Source organism: Lepus europaeus, chromosome 17 (genome assembly GCF_033115175.1).
Source record: "Lepus europaeus isolate LE1 chromosome 17, mLepTim1.pri, whole genome shotgun sequence".
Classification (NCBI taxonomy): domain Eukaryota; kingdom Metazoa; phylum Chordata; class Mammalia; order Lagomorpha; family Leporidae; genus Lepus; species Lepus europaeus.
Window position 1 is genome coordinate 17,412,702 of NC_084843.1, and position 20,955 is coordinate 17,433,656.

At 36.0% G+C, this 20,955-nt stretch overlaps 1 protein-coding gene across 3 annotated transcripts in view; it reads right to left on the bottom strand.

Moving 5' to 3' along the window:
• VTI1A (vesicle transport through interaction with t-SNAREs 1A) overlaps window positions 1-20,955 on the bottom strand; it is a 388,014-nt gene that overhangs the window by 292,327 nt on the left and 74,732 nt on the right. For 2 of the 3 annotated variants that reach the window (XM_062213885.1, XM_062213887.1), the window contains exon 4: window positions 9,583-9,660. The exons of the other annotated variant lie outside the window; for it this stretch is intronic. In XM_062213885.1, coding sequence (XP_062069869.1) covers window positions 9,583-9,660 — 78 coding nt within the window. The remainder of the gene's footprint in view (window positions 1-9,582; window positions 9,661-20,955) is intronic. 3 annotated transcript variants of the gene reach the window in all.

Consider the following 20,955-nt stretch of genomic DNA (forward strand, 5'->3'; position numbering starts at 1 on the left):
CTTAAGCTAATACACCTAGACCAGTGCCTCCAAGCTCTAGCAGCCAGGGAAGCTGACAGAATATCTCGCTTCCATCTTCAAAGAAAGGAAGTGATTAGTATGTTATCATTACCATTCAAAACGTGATTTCCTTATTCCCTCCCGGCATAGGTGACACATCTGAGATGCGGCCAGACGTTGGAGGCAGCTAAAGCCACATCAAAGCTTTCCTTGAAATTTTTTGGGGGGAAGGTTGGGGGGAGAGAATCATTAAAACAATGCATTTAGAACAGAGAGATAGGACCTGATGTGAAGGTCAGGGAGCTGCAACAACAGTCTATAATAATTAATAGAGTTGTCTAATATACAGTGGAGAATTAAGGGGAAAATTGCCCCCTCCTCCTGGAAGAGAAAAACTAAATAAATAAAATAGAGAAAGGAAGGAAAGAAGCTTACGCTGTGAAAAAGCAAAATCATTGAAAGCTGCAACTGAGCAAAAGAAGAGCCAGAGGAACTCTGTGTGTTTGGCATTGATGACTATTTTAAAATAAAATTAAATACGTTATTACTAAGGCTTGTCAAAAATAGCTTTCCTACTCCTAATTCTCCCTACATGCAGGTTCTGGGAGAAAGGATTGCTCTTTGCTTATCTGAATATTGTTCTCTACCTTAACAAAAGACCTAGTCTCAAACTGGTGATTCTCTAAAATGATATCTATCAGATCTGCAAAAGCAAGAACAAATCTGAATATTAATGTAGAATAAGATAACAAAGATTTTTGGTCGATTTTCCTACTGGATGAAATCCTAAATTAAAGAGAAACAATTAGCAACTGTAAATTTAAAAATACCAGAAATGGACATTGTACTTATATGATAGTACAGGATATGAAAGATAAAGCATTTAAATGTAGAATGATATGGGGGATTTCATGGCTATAATGGGAAACAAGATTTCTAAAAGAACTTTTAAAAAAAAAGTATAATCCTAAATAACATAAGCAACTTCGTCAGGATGGTTCAATTTTATCCCAGAAAATCTGCACACAAGAGGACTCTCAGTTTACCAGCAGCTTTCCAGCAGGATTTCACTTTGTATTTTGGAACCTCTTCACTTAAGTCAAACTAAAATCAAGTTCTTGTAACAGCTGCGCTATTTACATTGTTCCCTTGGTTGTACATTGCCCTGGTCTCTATAAATGAAAGGAAATACACTACAGTAGCAGCTGATGCTTTCAACTTTCCCCCATACTCCATCCCAAACTCATTCTCTCACCCTCTTCTCAGCCCTTTTCAAAGCAGGTAAGTGAAGCTGTGCAGGAGCTTCAGACAGAGCTCAACTTGTGTGAGGAGCTGTGCAATGTGCAAAGCTGGAGGTGCAGGATTCAAACAGCTCAGAATAGCCACCGCCAGATCAGCTCCCTCTGCACTACAACCCTGCCTCCAAGCATACCCCATTTCCAAAACAGAGCCAGAGAGAGCACTGTAAGGATAGGATGGGGCACCCTTTGTTACCAAACACAACAAAACATCATACACTGGAGCACATGGGTGCTTGTCTGCCTAGCAGAGGTGCCAGTAAGAAATCCGGGATAACACTCACTGTATTATTACTATTAAAATCCCAACTGAGAAACAGTTACTTCTGAGCAAACCATATTGCAGTGCAGTGCCATCACCATAATCGGGTCTATAAATATCAATGCCACGTGCATATTAAAGACTATTAAAACATTTCATTGTATTCACTGGATGATCTAATTCTTCCAGTTATAATTCCATAATGGGTTATAGTCAGAAACATGAATTCCAGAACCATAATTCTAGAATTGATGAAACTGTTGCTATAAGCAAACAAAAGAATTAAGTCATCGAACATAATAAAACGTATTTTAAAGGAAATGTGATATTTTCAGCTTTTAGAATTAAGATTTTAATTCTACACAATTCAACCTAACAAAGATAAATGTGTCAAAATGATTATGTAATGAAGCACAAGACTTATTAATCATTTTTACTGCTTAAAATCAGGGACAAGATTTTGGTGCAGTTTCATCTCAGTGAGGTTTACAAGTCTTTTGTTTAGTTCCATTGACACTGAAAATTCAGATCTTCACCTAAACATGAGCATATGCAAACATACACAAGCAGATAGTCTATGCTGCAGGATAATAATGTTGCAGTATCAGTCACTTCAGAAATCATATAATACAGCAAAACTGCAATTGATTCATTTAGTTTATACATCTGCTTTCATGTAGGGAAGATAAAAAACACAAGAGGTTGGAGGGTGAGGGTTTTTTGTGTTTTCCACTATATCGTATATGTCGTTATTACGTTTACGAAGACAGAGCACCAGTAATGCATCTGAAATCAGAAGAGTTGTTGAAACCACTGTCTGCAGGCCTTGAAATCAACATTTATGTCACCTAGAGAATGACATATTGACAAAGAAAAAAAAAAAAAAACTTCTGGGAAAGCCTCAATGTAACCAATCTAAACCTGAAAAGAATCCATAGTGTTCTGATTATAAGAATTATACAATTTTTAAATCACAACATGGGCTGTTATTTTATGTCCTAATAGAAAAATAACAAAATTCAACCTCATTAAATAAAAACTATGATAAGTATTCTATCTCTGAAAAAAGAATACCGAAGTATATTTGATATGTTTGGCCTAATGGAACAAAAACAAGCAGAATCATTCAACGTCCTGCATTGATACAGGAATGAAATTATCAACACTGAGTAAATATGTGCTAGGTCACAAAAATGTCTAGAGGGCATTATGAGACAGATTAGCAAACTCAGAAAGATGAGGACTCACTTGGTTGAGTTTCCTACAGAAAGAAAACTGTTTAACAGCAGCAGCAGCAGCTTTGGCTGTGCTTCGGCACCTGTGTCTATAGACTGGTAGGGCACTGAAAACGTATGTGCACTTCCCCAAGAGGAGAATGGATACATGGTGTCAGATGCTAAACCTAAGAATTCTGGGTGAGGGAAAGGAATTTATTTAAGAATGGTTTTCAGTAAAGTAAATCAGAATGTCTGAAAAAAATTAAATCAGATTAACTTCTTTGAGAAACCAAGACAATTAAAACAAGCTAGAAGTCCGATCCCGTAGTAAAACTATACTTGGGTATGCTTTTAAGTTTTTCCTTTATTATTCCTTTCTTTTTTTCATAGACTTTAAAATGAGGATATGATCATTTTTGAAAAGATGGGCACAGAGATTTCTAAGCAACATAATCAATACTTTTGCTATGTGTAGATTTCCCTGGAAAAATGAGCCCAAAGATCCACTTCAGTTTTATATGGAAAAGCAAAATTGTAAAAATGGGGGGAAACTAGGAAGTACTCACCTCTTCACGTAATTTTATCAACTGCAACATGAATGCACAAAAAAAAGATAAAAAGGAAAGAAATGGCAGGAAAGAAAGATCAGTTGTGTGACAGGATACAGAATTAACATTGACAATTTATCTGTTTACATGTTTAGCATTTAAAAATCACAGACAAACACATTAAAAGAACCTAAACATAGACTACATGCAGAGTTTTTTGAACGAATAAAGATCACTTTCTCACACTGTCACATTAAACAAAGAGAATAGTGTGAAATTCTCTTTTAAAGTACATCTAAGACACCATCATGAAATAAAGGGGAGCGACTTCATAGGAGTCTATATTATAAAGAAAGAAAACAAGTTTACTGTTCTTCTCTTCTAAGAATGTACCGCTGAAGAGGTTTTGTATATACAAGTTTTCAGGATGTTTTTCTATTTGGAATCTTGACAACTGATATCCCACTTTACCTACAAATGAAAATGATTAACAGTTCATGGTTTGCTTCCAATAAGTATTTAAAACAACAAACTATTATGCTAGTTAACGTCAGACTTGTACCTACTAGTAATAGGACTGCATTTGGAGGTCATATTATTTTAGCTGAGAACAAAGTATGACAGACTAGTTAACACTTATTTAGGATACAGTATCAGGAAAAATTTCACTATCCTTAGAACTAATGTGGATTTCCAAGTAAATTTCTGTTTTGCTTTAGAAGTTACTGCAATCATGTGGCCTGTTTTCATTTTCGAATTATTTCATTTTTTAATTTCCTTTATCTTAAACTGGGTCATCTCAAAGCAATTAAATCTCTTACTTGATTTGTACGGCAGTCTGTTTTTACTGAAGTTAAATTTAAAAAACTACTCTTGTTAGTAAATTCTCCTGTTTTAATTCTCCTATGTAAAATATTTTTCCATTTGCCTTAACTATAACAGATAAAACAAGTTGCTTCAGTCTTTAGAAATCAGGACAAGAATATAGCCATGTATCTTGCTCATTGTGTTTGTGTGTGTGTGTGTGTGTTCGGCACTATATAGCTAAAATGTCTACCACAGTTTCTGCAGTGTATAGAAACTGAAACCTCTGCCGTAAAAGACTGCAAACCACGCTGTAGGTTTGCAATGCGCATCTTCAGCAATTCAACTCTACAACTGATAATTTTTAAACATCCAAATGTCTCTTAACATCTGTTCTAACACTTGACATTGGCAGGGCGATGAATTGAACTATTGCTTGGTGAGAAATGCGTCATGAATGGCTCACTCTAAGTCTCTCTAGAAGTGCCAGGATTCCCAATGCTTACCACTGCTTGTGTCTCATAGTCACCGAAGGCAGTACGTATTGCAGCTTATTCTGCTACTTGGTGATATGAAAAGATTTGTAAGTCCAAAATAATGAAATTTCAAAATTTCTGAATGAATCCTTTCCAAAAAGAGTACAGAATTTATTACATAATGCCTCACGGGATTCTTAGTGAAAATGCAAATTTTATTATCATCCTTTCAAAACAGACTAGAAGTTGCCAGTATTTTTAATTCATACACCCATTCGCTCGGCAACCAGCCAGCATGTAAACATCTGATCATTTCATGTGGAAATTTCAATTCTTCCCCAGAAGTCAAACTTTATACTAAAATATCTGGTCTATCATGTACTAGAATCTTTCTCTTTACCACTTGTACATCATGGGAGAAAAAGGCAAACATGAATTCTCAGAGACAATCTGGGAACCGATCGCACAGCTATCTTTTCTTTCTGGGGGCACCATTCTTCAGTTGACTATGATACTTAAAGGGCCAAAGTTTAAAACTACTCCTCGGCAATGGAGACCATTTGGGGCATGCCACCCTGCCATAATCAATGAGTGTTTAAAAATGCTACCCATTTGTTTTTTCAATAGGTTCCAAACAAAAAACGTTCTATCTTGTTTGTGCTGCATGGCTGACTTCGAGCTCCAGACCGGATTTGTAGCTAAGCTAGGTAATGGGAGGGTTTTCATCTTTATCTTTTTTTTTTAAGTTAGGCAGAGAGTTATTCATTCACGTAAACAAAAGATGGTATATTTTTGAAAATTAACAATGCTTAGACTAGACAGAAAGTGGTGATTTTGTATTTTATCGAGTGACGAGCTCCATCATAGGCGACATGAAAGCCTGCAAAGCCACCATGTTGAGTTATGATAATCAACATCTTTTTTGAAACAAAGATTTTTTTTTTCCCTCAATGCAGAATTTGATACAAGAGGTAATCTGTTCCTTTGTGGGCTGAAAAAATCTGGTTTACGCTGGTTTGAACCAGTGGAATCTCTTGTGGTTAAGCCTTCTGCTGTGACTAAAATCAAAACTGCACTGCAGAGCATGTGAGGGTTCATGCGCGCGCGCCTGTGTGGATGAGGTGTGTCACGTGACCCCAGAACTACCGAATTTTTTTTTTAAAGCTGATAACGCTACTGCCGTCTCTGTCCGCATACAGATAACGAATAAATGCTGAACTCTATTAAACGCCCTTTACACATTATCGTGGGTCGAACACACAATTTTCTGAACTTATGATGACAGTCTATTTATTTTGCTATAAACCCTCAGCACGTAACGAACAGATTTGTGCCTGGTAATGATCTGCTCTGCCAGGGCTATATGAAATGATACCGACCTTCCTCAGATCTTGGGGAATTAAATTGACCGACTTCACCCCCTGGTCTGTAGCTGAAGTTTGACACACTTTATGCACAGCAAGCTCAAATGGGAACTTAAGAGAACCTCGTATTAAAAAATTAAGCAATCATTATCTGCTAAATATTGCTTTACCACAAAAATTTCTGCACATTTGGAAATATCCTACTCCTTTTATGTTTGTTGAGCCTTCTATTTAAGATTTACGTATATTCACAAATCAATGTAATTTTGCATATGGTAACTGCAAGACTACCAGGGTTCAAAACTAGAACGTGGAACATCTTATTTGTCCCATTATCATACTCCACTATGAAAGGCTTTGCGTTTTTATTCACAAAGCTCTTTTTCTCCCTTTTTGAGCATAGTTCCTATGAAACGAAATCATGAAGCTAGGAACTATTAAAGTTTCTACTCTAAGTACATCAAGAACTCAACTCTCTCAAGGAATTAAGATGTTGCCATATGGAATGGCAATGTAGTCATCTAGAAGAACAGAATATCAACATTTAAGACAATGGTGCTTGGGTAGCTGATGGTCTAGCAGCAATAAATGTGCAAAGTATGTAACTCGGTCCCTTCTTTGTAAATCAAGCCTGAGCTATATTTGACCAAATAAAATGGATATGAATCTGAAATGAACGTTGATAAGGCAATTAAATTGGAATTAAATCAAATATGTATTGTATGAAGGCATTAAAGACACATTTGAAAAAATTCTTAATTTCTTAAGTTTTGGCATCTCTAATCATAAAAGAAAGTTTCATATACCAAAGAGTAAATTAATATGCTTTATAATCAGTAGATTGAAATTTCATGCATTAATAGTCAAGTTTTTTAAAATCCTAAAAAACCCCAAGTATTATACATTTCTAGAATGAGACATAATAGCTATTGTATTCTCATTTGTCTAATCTTCACAAAGCAGGCACTATTGGAAGGATATGTGTATTGCATTGAAAATAACTAGTCAGCATTTTCTTTCACCTATTTGCAATAATTTCTATCCATTCTTTAATTAACTGTTTTCCTCTTCTAACCTCTTAATATTTTTAAATGAAATACAGCAATATTAACTTATGTGAATATTTCTATTTTTGACTCATTTTGCTTATCTCCCACTTTTACCTGTAGATTTAAAGTTTTTCATAAATCATATATGAAGAAGCTCTGAAAGTCAATTTACCAACAATTAACTTGAAAATAACTTAATCTTAGGTAGAAAACATTTTCTTACATAAATTATGCATAGTTCTATCCAGAAATATCTTCTCAACTACTAAACTACAAAAATTAATATGAAGAACCAACTTAAAACCTTCTCTTTAAAGAGTGTCTGTTTCGATTCCACAGTCTAAGTGAACACTCATCTAGAATAAAAGTCATTCTCAAGTCACCGCACCTGGTTAAGGATGCATCGTGGTTTGAGTGACAATAGTTGTTATGGCAAAGAGCCTCAAAACAAAATGTAATGGCTTTATCACCAAATGGAAATTTTTGCTACATTTGAAAACAAAACATTCAAAAAGTTAAGTGTGGTCTCTTTGGAGTTTTAAACCTCCTTTAAATTTCAGGCTGAAAAGTTCACGTAAGTAATAATCTAACAGTTACATATTCTTATGACTATAATTTATCATACTCTATTTAATATTGAAGTGACAGCTCCTTACAACTAAACTTCAGGTTCTCTAAGCACTTTCAGAATTCGTAAGTTTGATTTATACAAGTCCAGGGGAAATCTCTGCATAATCACTTTAAAGTGACAGGAATATAATTTGAGAAATTCAGAAAATATGAACTCAATCTATTTTTGTGGAATATTTTTCTTTAGGCACAAAAATCATACTTATAAGTATGTAAGGAGATGTTCTAGGCATATAAAAAGTCCATTAAAAGAAGTGAACACTCTTTTTCAAAAAAAGGATCCCTGTCATAGAACTACAACATTTTTGAGAATACAGGAGTCTGAGTTAGACAGGACACCCCCTTTCTCTCTATTTCCTCTACATTAGGAGTCGTTTCAAATGAAGGAAACATCTAGAGCTTTTTAAATAAATGACATAAGAACCACACATTCACGTTTTTGTAAAAAAATGATTTCTGCATCAGATAGGAAATAAAATCATGATTCATTCAAGAGCTATGAGCAATCCAAATCTCACTTTTAAAAAGGAAAATATTTTTTCTTTCATCCTCACATTATTTAATCTATTATGACTTAAAAACCCTTTGTTACATTACCCTTTTATGTTTGATGTGTTTTTTTTTTTCCCGTTAGCTATTCTCACATTTCAATCAGGAAAGCTGAAATCCCATGTCAAATCTCAACGTGTTTGCATGTCTGATCTCAAGCTGATAACATCCAAATAGTAGAGAGGGTCCCATCTTCCCCAAAACAAACACAATCAGTTCAGTGGTTTTCTTCTCTTTTGGGGCGGGTGGGCTTAACCACACAGGAAATATCCGTGTTTATAATAAACATTATAGTAGAAAATAATATGGTATCAGCATATATAGACCCAGTATATCATCTATTTGAAATGGTAAATATAATTATGCAAATTTTATAAGTATGTAACATATTATGCTCTATTATCTTATTAAAATTTGGATTTACTTAGTGAATGGTTTACACTCACTTCCCTTTAGGCAGAGTACAGCCATTCATAATACACACCAAACTAACATTAATAAACACATTTAGGTCTTGCTTCTTAAGTTCCCCATCATCAATCAGTCCCTAGGGTTGTTGAGACATTTTTAAAGTCATCTCTACACTGAGGTTCTTGAAACATTTTTTAAAAGTCTTATATATTATTTATATGAACTAATGAAGTCTGCAGTATTAATTCAAAGAAAGAAGTAGGACATTAATTAGACTCATGACAGTACTGTATGATCCAATGAGAACTGACAACCAAGTTGTAAGGCCCTTTTAAGAAGAAATTGTATCTTATATATTTGCCTACACAGATCTTAAACTGCCAAAAAAACTTACCTTATTATTATTATCATGATTATTATCATTATTATTATTGCTATGATTTGACAGAAACAGGTCCTCTATATGGACCTCTGAGCCCTGCACTGGTACTCAGAATTTGCATTTTGGTGAATGTATTTTTAAGAAGCTACACAATAGGGGACTGAGCTGCCCTGTTGAATTCTGAAAGCTTACTTTCATTTGTTTTGCTGCAAGTGTTGATTTAATTATACTGCATTATTATCAAAGCTGTATTATGTACTTTTTTATTCCTTTTACATGTGTTTGAGGTGAAGACCTTGGCTTTGTCTGCAAACAGTGTGTTTCAAGTTATTCCTTAAGTACTAAATAATAAAGAAAAGAGAAGAAAAGATTTCTTTAAAAGATAGCAGACAGTGATCACAAGGTAAAGGGTTAAATGTAAGATCTCCAAGAAACATTTTGAAGTTGATTAAGACTCCAGCTTTGCATTAAACAGTATCGCTTCCACATGAGTTGCTGCTAATGCTGTTAAGGAGCAGCTTGAGAGCCCAGTGTGCCAGTGACCTCCTTCACCCTCCAGCCACCCACCGGGCCTTGCTGATTAGCATTCTACCTGGTTCTCTGAGGAATTCCCATCATCCCCCAGGAGCTCATTCCGTACTTCGTCACTGTAGGCGATCCGTGACCTTTTCTATAAAACAAAACAAAAAGGGAGAGAGCGAGATGAACGTTAGAAAGTAAAGGCTTCGGAGCATTGTTGGTATCAAGGCTGATCATCTCAAACCTCGAGAGCCCCCTAATGGAAACCTATTGGCTAAAATCTGCACACCAAAGTTGTGCAAAGTTCCTGAACTTGAGAAATTTAATGTACATTAGAAGTTTCTGAAATGTCAGTATGAAGGAAAACTCTTCATTGTGTAAGTACTCTATGAATATTCATAAGAGGATTGCGACTTGTGGGTTATTCCATACATCATCATTCAAATATGACTGTAAACTGAAAGTAATAAAGCTATACAGCTGTGTATGTGTCAGACTCACCAGACTGTAATTAAAACAGGAATGTATGCCTCTAATATTGTGACAGGAAATGTATTAAAAATATAGTCCTTTAAAATCTCTAATTCTAGGATAACAATTATGTCTCCCACCATACCACGGAATGCCTAAGTAGCACATCTATATTTATTTTGTTATTATGATGTTATCAACCAGAAGAGAGACAATTTAAAAGTCTGCCCTCTGTCCACGTAATAATTTAAATGGCTCCAAGCTCTCTATAAATAGTGGCCATAAGGAAAGTATTTTTGTGTGGGGGTGTGTGTGTGCGTTTGTATGTGTATGTATGTATGTGTGCATCCATGGTGTCTGATAAAACAAATCTCCCAATCTCAGTAAATAAAGACAAGTAAGCTGTGAATCAACCTTTCCCAATCCAAGGAAATAAAGACAAGTGGGTTCTGAGTCAATATTCCACCCACTGCAATTTTGTTTGACAAGAAATCTACACTCACCTGTAAACTCAGAGGGACATGTCTGTAAGCAATTCCTGAATCATCTAAATGTACACATATTTGGAAAACCTAAAAGGTTCTGTAAATTAACTGTGGAACTAGCGTGTGGTCCTTAGATTCCATTTCAGCATCATTATTTCAGACCCAAGTTCTGTTTTATTAGTTACTTTGTTGCCTTTTCTGCTTGTGAATTATGCAAAAACACAATTAAAAATGGCAGATGGGAAACAGTAATCTTTCTCACTGGAGACTTGGGACTTAAAAATTTCTTAACCTGTTCAACTGTGACCAGAAAAAGTATCACAGTTTAAAATGACTACTCATTATCCATGAGCAGAAGTCAACAGTAAGATTTTTAATTTTATTTCTAAATGAGTGAATGAGTAACACTCTTTGGGCACACAGAGATCATAACATCTTCAACATAACATTATATTAGAATTAAAAGAACCTTTGAAAAGAACAACCAATAGGCTTCTGAATCATTTAAAAGATGCAGCTCTTCTCAATTGGAATTCCTTATCTGAGTGATAGGACACAGAAAATTACTTCAGAAGCCATTTGCTTAGTCTCCCAAGGATGAGAGAGAGAATTTAGTTCATACATAAGAGAGAATTTGGCTCATTACATGTAATTGAGGAGTTAGGGCTTAAGGCTCTAGCAGAATCCAGCTGGAAAAGGCTGAATGGAGTCAAAGTAAAAACAACAACAACAACAACAACACTAAATGCCCCTTTATTTTTTAGAGGGGAAAAGAGGCAGTCTTATGGAATTCGAAAGATGGCTTTGGTGCTCTGCTTAAACTGAGAGTAGAACCCCAGGGTCTTGACTCACAGCCCAGTGCTCATTCTACCATGTAAAATTTCCTCCCCAATCTATTATTCTGGATTGACTCAGGAAAAAAAAAGGAGCTAGAGTTGCAAAATGTTTCCTCATTAAGGAGATCATGGAATCCTTTTTCTGCCCTGAGCATCCAACACAAGCTCCATGTCCCTGGTACAAATGTGTGTCTTATACATTGGTAGCTGCAATGAGTCAATAAGTAAATAAAAAATAAATAAAACCAACAATGTGCAGAGAGGACAAATTAGAGAAGTGAAGTCATTGGCCTGAGGTCAGTAAAGACATCTATTTCAGATCTCCTGACACCTTCAGAGTGACCCAATTCATTCGTGAACCCAGCAGACTTCCTGCCGCCACAAATGCATACAGTAAGCCTGCTTCTCTTACTGCATTTGCTGAAGCTACTGTTCTTTAGCTATTTCTATGGATTTCATACACAACTGTACTGAAAAATGCTAAATTAGAAGGGAAGTCCACTTCATGACCTTAACACAGTATTTAAATCAAGCCAAATATTTCCTTTGCTCATTTGGAGATCTCCACTACAGTAGTTCCAAACTGGCTAAGCAAAAGTATTTTACAGCATTAAAGGAAATGAAAACCTTTAAACAGGCTGTGGTATCAGAGCTGTCTTTTTAATTATTCATTTCATCACTATGGGGGACTAAAACATTCCACAGTATGCAAGAACATCATATGGAGATTGTTTTTGTTTAGCCCTCTTTTCACCAAAATATCAACAAATTGGCATAGATTATTCAATTACATTATATTCTTATTTTGATTTACTACACTTCAAAAGAAGAAGAAAATTACAAACGTGCATCTCTAAATATCTAATTTTGCTTTGGTTCGAATCCACTGCTTTTGAAAACCAGCAATTAAGAGTGTACATGCTCAGCAACAGAAGAGAACTAAAGATTCGGCCAGACTAGAAGGGTAGACTCGATAAAGGTCATTCCTTACCATTGGGAGGGTAAAAACTGGTCATTTGGACGGCTTTCTGGGTGTAATTAAGCAAATGATATGCTGAGTTTAACAAAGTGTTCTCTGACAGGACTGACTTCTCTTAAAGAATGAAAAGACAATTCATTTCAAGAATCAGATAGTTCTTCATGCAAGTGATAAGACAATGCTAAAAACCACAAGCTTTACCCTTGAGTTTCATTTTACAAAAATAAAATAAATTGAAACTTTGTTGTATTTAGAATTATATTTGGATGCCTGACAGTGGTACTTTCTCATAATTTTTATGGCTTCAAATTTTAAGTAAGCTGATTATAATCAACTGTAATTTAGCTGGTAAGGTCTTCACTAAACTCCTTGAAAACCAAAAAGGCAAATTGCTTTGAATGACAAATTGCTTATTTTATGGATAATTTTGCTCTAAGACATCAATAATGTTATCTTTTATGGAATTTTTAAAAACCTCATGTTACATTACTAAGTACCCACCTAAGTCTTTAATTTAGAGCATCCAAAGTTAATGAAACTGAAACATCTATTTTATCTTGATAAACCTAACTAAAATATTTTTACTTTATTATCAACAGTATAAAATCTGTTCTTTAGCCAAATGCAAGCATGAGAATATGAGCTGGAAATGTCACACATTCAGCTACAGTTTGAAGGAACCCAATTCATAATGCATTTTATAAATAGTTAATGACTTCTATACATAAGCTAACCAGGCAAATCAAGAAATTGTCAACATTTTTAGTCTTAGTTGTCAGTTACCACTGTCTATTGGTGCTTTATATTTGGCTTCTGGAGAAGACAGAAGCTCTATGCAGTTTGTAATCTACCACAATTTCTGGTCTGTACCATAGGGTGGAAAAGCTTCAACTGACAATATTTGCTACCCCCCAACCCAACACACACTTAAATACAAGAGTATTTCTCACTTTAAGTTGTTTTTGTATAAAGCTTACTCTTTCTAACTAACATACTTCAGTACACTAGGCACAGTTGGGCAGAAAAATCTACAGGCTATATATGAGCTATAGAAAAAAAAATAGAAATACTGATTTTTACCCTTAATGCACAAAGTTTCAATGCCTATTTTAAACTGATTACAAAGTGACTTTTTAGTTATGAAAGCAGGACTTTGAGATGCAAAGTAATTTTTGGTTTTCACTTGATAAATGAACAGGACTTTTGCATACTGTCTGGCTGATTTTCTCACATTCTAAGTTCAAACAGATACACTTGTTCAGTTCTGTCTGGAAATTCGGCTTGAAACAATCTATCTACTTGACCCAAGCCTTAACATTTCCCAACTGAGTCGACTGTGTTCCTGGACAAGCCCTACTAAATTCAAAATAAAATGAATTAACTTAGTTTAAAAACTAATTAAAAACTGTGATCTGTGATACCACCTTCCATGATTCTACATGTGAAACAAGGTATACATAACTAGAATGAGGATTCTACAGCCCACCTTCAGCAAAAGAATAACAATGAAGTCGGTTTATTACTAAAGCATATATGAGAATTTAATTTCCATGGCGTGCACATGGCAAAGCAATTGCTTAAATTGCCTCACCTGGGAATTTAATACAATGTTATCATCAGACCAGCCACATTGTAAATAGATTTATAATGCTTTCCATGTGCTGTACTCTGTTGCATATGAATTAAGTAATGATCTGGTATTACAATAAAATCAGCTAGTTCCCACACCTGGCAGACAGGATATTTCACTAAATTAATACCCATACAGCTACATCACAAGGCATGGGAGAGGAAACCATCTCGAAGGCATTCGACTGGAGTTTTACATGGGAAGCAAATACTCCACAGTAGAATGCCACAATGGTGAATGGGCTGCTCAAGACAATCTGTTTCTAACATCTGTATCACAGAATTAATGCTTTCTTATTCCCATTCTACTTGGCCTAATTTCTTCATTCAGTACTTTAATTACTAATCAGCAATCCAAAACATTCACAACACCAAGAAAGCCCTTTTCTAATCTATGTGCTGCAGACAGCCAAATAATTGATACAAAATGCACTATGATTTTGGTAAGCAATGAAAGAACAGCTTGTCCTACTTCCTAATCAAATTGGTCTATAGAAGAAATAGTTAATAGATTTCTCCATAGGTCTAAAACAAACTACTCAGTCTGGCCAGACTTTCCCATTGCTTCTACCATGGCTTTCAGCCTCCATATATTTAATAATGTCCAAGGTTACCAGGTGATACATCTGCTAAAAACTGCTATGCTTTCACAGCCAAAGAATTTAACTGTGCCAAAGATTTTAACTGCTCCTGTTATAATTAACATTTTGGGATATCTATAGAATACCGTGAAATTATATTTATTAGCTATTCATACAAGTGTTGGCATTCATTTCTTACCTAATTTTATCTGACTCTAATTAAGTAATATCACACTTCTGTAATGCCCGGATGGCACCTTCTAAAATTCATCTATCTTTGGCACCAAGCATTCCATTTTTAACCTCATTTCTACTTCTCCATGGTCAGTTTCAGCTTTTCAGCCACACGCCACCCCTTTACTAGAACCTAAAAAGGCTTATTGATCCAGGAAACTTACATTTTGGAGAAAAAGACATAACAAGGAATTCATGAATCTTTGCTTATCAGGGTGTTTGTCTCTTGTAACAATTCTTGGAAAAGGTGATTTAATGTTAAATCACATCATATTACATAGTTTAGGTAAAGGCAAGGTAAACTATTAGGTAAATGTTTGATCCCTGAAAAGTTGCTAGGATGGAAAAGTACAAGGGCACTAAATGAAAAGAACAGGTGTAACATTTCAGTATGTGATCTTGGTCAAAATAAGTTCCCTCTTGGTCAAAGTATCAACTCCTTTTTCTCTAAAACAGTGGTCTTAATATTTATTTCCCAGGGATGTTATGAGGATTTAAATACTATAAACTAATGGAAACCTAACCTAACACCTTGAATGTGGTAACTCATGTTGGGAAGGACACAATAAAACGAGTACACTACAGGTCTGACAGCATAAATTAGTTTACCTTTCTTAAACATGATCTGCTAACATATACCAAAGTAACTTTTAAAAGGCTTATGTTATTTAACCCAGTAACTCCAGTACATTGCTTTACCCAAACCCTTATTTTCCAGTGCCACAATTTTTGGATGGCTTCCAAGTGTAAAAACTTTACTGTGTTTCTTTAATGTTATCAGAGAAAGTAAATTCCGTTCTGTTTCTTCTAAGTAATCATTCTACTAAACATGACGTGCTCTAGCTCAGGGGACTGTTTTGGGTTAAATGTCAAGCTCATTCGCTGGAAAGTGCACATGCCACATGACGCCAATTCTGTAGCATTAATAAAGAGAGAACATACTTTCTATCTATCATGAACTCACGGCCAATGGACCATATGCAAGCCACCAGAGAGAAAACGCTAACACGCCCTGCTGCTAGGCTACCAACAGAGTTAGAAAAGCAGGTTACTGTGAGAATGCTGAAATAATCCATTGTTTTTTACTATGTAATACCAGGAAAGGAGATTTAAAAATTCTTTTGAAAATTTTTATCTTTTTATCCTAATTATTCTCATTTACTACTTCTGTTTGTAGTTTCCAATGCATTTGATATGTTTGAAAATGATATTTAAGTTTGGCTGTAAAAATTAAGATGAGGCCAGCGCCATGGCTTACTTGGCTAATCCTCCACCTGAGGCACCGGCACCCCAGATTCCAGTCCCGGTTGCTCCTCTTCCAGTCCAGCTCTCTGCTGTGGCCTGGGAGGGCAGTGGAGGATATCCCAAGTGCTTGGGCCCTGCACCCGCATGGGAGACTGGGAGGAAGCACCTGGCTCCTGGCTTCGGATCGGCGCAGCGCAGCCGTGGCAGCCTTTTGGGGGGTGAACCAACGGAAGGAAGACCTTTCTCTCTGTTTCTCTCTCTCTGTCTAAAACTCTCTGTCTCTTTCTCTCACTGTCTAACTCTGCCTGGCAAAAAAAAAAAAAAAAAGAATTATACCACACTTCTTCTTAATTACTTTTCAAATTTTAGCTAGAATGTATCAGTATGTATGTATGTATGTGTATATACACACACACACACACACACATGATGTTATACACATACAGATTCACACAAACCCATATGCAATCCATATGGAAAAATAACTCCATTTGGGTTGTGCATACTAGAATGGCCTTCTTTTTTAACACTAGGAATTCTGTCCACATTGCTGCTACATCATTTAATGATTCGCAAAACAGAGAGCGCAAAAATCATGTAACTGTACTTCTTCATTTCCTCTCCCAGCATTTCCCAACTTTAAGTTCAGCACCAGTGTTTCAAAATGCAACATAAGTTCATACCATGACCCCACTCACTAGCCTATGCTTATAGTTTATGACTTTTGACACTGCTTTTGAGCACAATGTGGCTGTGCCTTAAATCATTTTAGCTTGTCAAGAAACAATTAAGTTACTTCATTCACAAAATCAGCTCATGATAGAATGCCCAGATGTTATTGTCAGCATCTGGAATAGTGTGCATGGAGGAAATCAAATTCTTTAGTCTTTCTGAATGTAAAACAAAATAACTCCACAGACTCTACTGCAAATCATCAAAATGTTTATTATTTGGTTACTAAGGATATATAAATACCTTACACACTCCCACTGGAAAATGATACTCTGATAAATGAATGCTATCTAACAGATACTTCATTTGTATTTTATTTATAAATTTTTATTAATTTTATTTTATCTGAAAGAGAAACAGAGAGAGATCTTACATCCACTGGTTCATTCCCCAAATGTCCATAACAGCCAGGCTGGGCTGAGCCAAAGCCAGGAGCAGAGAGCTCAGTCCAGGTCTCCCGTGAAGTTGACAGGAACTCAACTACCGCAGTCATTACCTGCTGCCTTCCAAGGTGAGCATTTAGCAGGAAGCTAGAATCCAGAGCAGAGCTGGGACTTGTACTCAGGCACTCGGATTTTAATAAGGGCATCGCAGCTGGTATCTTAACCACTATACCAATTGCCTGCCCCATCATTTGCATTTTAAAATGAATAAATATTTAAATTCCGATAACCAGTTCATACACTTCTAGTTTTCCTGTGTAATCTGCCTAACATTGGGAAGGAAGACTGATTATAATCATAATTTCAAGTGATACAGACATTCAAGGGTTTGTACAACTGACACAGAAGTATGACATGAGGCTTCACATACAGCAAGCTACAAATTCAGAGGTAAGGATTGGAAGCCAGATGAGTGATACATCCAAGGTCACAGGGCTAAAAACAATCAGACTGAACAAGGGCAGCCTCTGCTTCCCAATGCCGGTGGTCTTTCCAGAACAGGCTGGAGTCATCCCACCTTTCTTCCACAAAGAAAAGGCTGGCTGCACCACTCACCTTTTTTTTTTTTTTTTTTTTTTTTTTACAAACTTTTCACGAGCTACAAAATTGATTAGTTTGGAGATTTTGTTTCTGGTCACCTTCCTCCAAAATAAAAGAATAAACAGTAAGAAATCTTTATTTAGACATCGTTGTCAGCATCTGGAATACTGATAATTATAAACTTGAGAGCTGCAGGGTAACAAATGCTTTAGGTTAAAATGTTTTATTTGACAGAATGAAACATCTGATCTCAGAGGGTGAGTCACAACTACACCTATGGGTGTCACTTAGATATGTTTTAACATTAACCTTCAAAGGTTGCCCCCTAAAACAACAATAATCTATCCACATGACTCAGAGAGGAGCCATACCAGTTATTAAGATGAGTTAAGAATTGCCTACTTACCAATAGACTGTGTAACCTTACACAGCTATTGTAACATTCTAGACTGGAACCAATCATGTCACAGGCAAACATTTTTTATAACATTTTTCCTAATACTAACTTTCAAATTCATGTTTGACAGATTCTTTGTTACAGATTATGTGGGTTATAGTGAGTTTAAAGTGTTCATAATTCAATAAGCCTGTCAATGTTTTATGGATATAGCCAACAAAACTATGATAAACAGATCATTTAAGAAAACTATTTTAACTCAAATTTTCTGTGTAAATATTTTGAGGGTTACTTGTATATCAGGGTGACCTGAAACAAATATGACTAATATCAGTATTCACACATGATTCATAAAAAAACATATTTATCCAAAAAAGATTCTTTATTTTCAATTGGAAAAAAAAAAAAAAAAGATCCTGCCTACTCAGAGACCTCAACTAAATGTTCTTTCCTGTCTTCAATGTTTCACTTTTTACTGTTCTTTCGAGTATATAAACACCTTTCAGGGTAGCCCATCATTACATGTTTAAAAGTCATTTCACCCAATACTATTCCCCCTAGCTAATACCCATTTCTTTCCATAACTTCTCTTCCTAGCCTACTTCTTGGAAGAGTATCTATATACATTAAGTGCACTTATTCATGGCTCAGTCATTCCCCAACTTGCTACAAACTGGATGATTTCTTACCACTTTGCAGGTCTCCCCAGGCTCACCACTGACCTTCTAGCTCTCAAATTCATTGGCCATATTTTTAAAAATGAACTTTTTTTTTAAATTGTACAACCATTTTACACTTATAGAATAGTTGCAAGGGCAGTACAAGGAATGGTCATATAACTTACATCCCATTTGTCACAATTAATAGACCAAGTGTTCATTATTTTCTTTTTTTAAAAGTTTTTTTTTTTCTAATTTGACAGGTAGAGTTATAGACAGTATGAGAGAGAGACAGAGAGAAAGATCTTCCTTCCATTGGTTCACCCCCAAAATGGCCGCTACGGCCGGCACTGCGCCAATCCGAAGCCAGGAGCCAGGTGCTTCCTCCTGGTCTCCCATGTGGGTGCAGGGCCCAAGCACTTGGGCCATCCTCCACTGCCCTCCCAGGTCACAGCAGAGAGCTGGACTGGAAGAGGAGCAACCAGGACTAGAACTGGCACCCAATGGGATGCCAGTGCCGCAGGTGGAGGATTAGCCAAGTGAGCCACAGTGCCCGCCCCCAAGTGTTCATTATTATTACCTAAAGCCCATCCTTTTTTTCAGAATTCCTTTTTACCTAATATTTATGTTCCAGGATCCCACTGCAGATTCCACATTACATTTAATAGTCGTGTTTCCTTAGGCTTCTCATGACTGTTTCTCAGATTTTCCTTTTTTATGAGCTTGACAATACTGAGGAACACACAATGACTCGGTATTTTGTAAAATGTCCTTCAATGGAGATGGTCTGATATTTTCCTCATAAACTGGAGGTTCATAACTCATAATTGGAGTTATGTCTCGGGGAGGGAGACCACAAAGGTAAAATTCCAGTTTATCCCATCCTATCAAGGTCGCAAAATATCAACATGATATCACTGTTGACATTGACCTCGAGTTCCTGGGTGAGGCAGTTTGTCAGGTTTTTCCACCATACAATTATTCTCCCCTTCTCACACTGTATTCACCACAAATAGCTCATATGTAAAGAGTGAGGAGTTATGCTCCACCTTCTTGAGGGCAGAATTTCTACATAAATGATTTAGCATTCTTCTCTAGGAGAGTCAATCATCTGTTTTTATCACTATGGATTCACAGATATTTTATCCTTGGGGTTATAATTCAATACTACTGATTTATTTTACTGCTCAGATTGTCAAACTTTGGCTCCAAAGGCCACATTTCGTACCTTTATTCATTTGACTTCTCAATAACATCTGACGTGCTGCCCACTTTTGTATTAGAAGTTTAGCACAGCCATTCCTGAAATTCCTCCTAACCTTATGGTCTTTCCTTCATGGAAACTTCTCTCACGAGTCTAGACCCACAAAATGCTGGTGTTCTCCTGTCTTCTTCTTTAGCCCTCTCTTCACTCATCTGAATCATTTCATTTGCACATTTTATTCCAGTTACCACCTACAAGTTGGCAAAGATGTTTTCTGTGTATTCTGGTCACAAATCCAAATCCTACTAGGCACCTTAGGTAACCTAAAGACACCACAGATTTAGCAGACAAAATAAGCACTGGCTTTCTTCTGTTTACTGTTTCGTTTCTTTCCCCTAATTTGATGAATGGTATCACCATCCACATGGTCTCCTTAGACAAAAACCTAAAATTTATCCCACTCTTTCCTTTGCTTGCCAAATTCAATCAATCAGCAGGGTCTGTTGATTGAATCCTTATGTCTCAGAATATCTACAACGGTAGCCCGTGGCCATATTTCAAGAACATTCGATACATTATGCATTGTTCCCCATACTTTCCTGATAACTGCTGCTGCTATGTATTCCATCTTCTTTTCATATATGAATTATACTTGGGAGACACAGCCAGGCAAAGGTAAGCTAATAGGTACAAAGTTTCAGGTCCTCATCTTTAGAAGAAAAGGAGAGGCCTTCAACCCCATCTCTACAGAGCATCAAAGCTGTAACAGAATCATTGTCTAAATATATAACTTATTTTCGAATAGGAAAGTTAAAATAGAAAGCAAATTCATGCAACAAAAGCCAATATACTATGGGAAAAATGCTAAGCAACAAATCTCTCTCCAACTTTATATGTCAATACCACGTTTCTCTTTAATTTCAAATACAGGCAAATCTTATCAGTTATTTCATTGTTCTCATGAGTTACATATCCCCATTTTTTATTATATAGAAACTAAAAGACCACTAT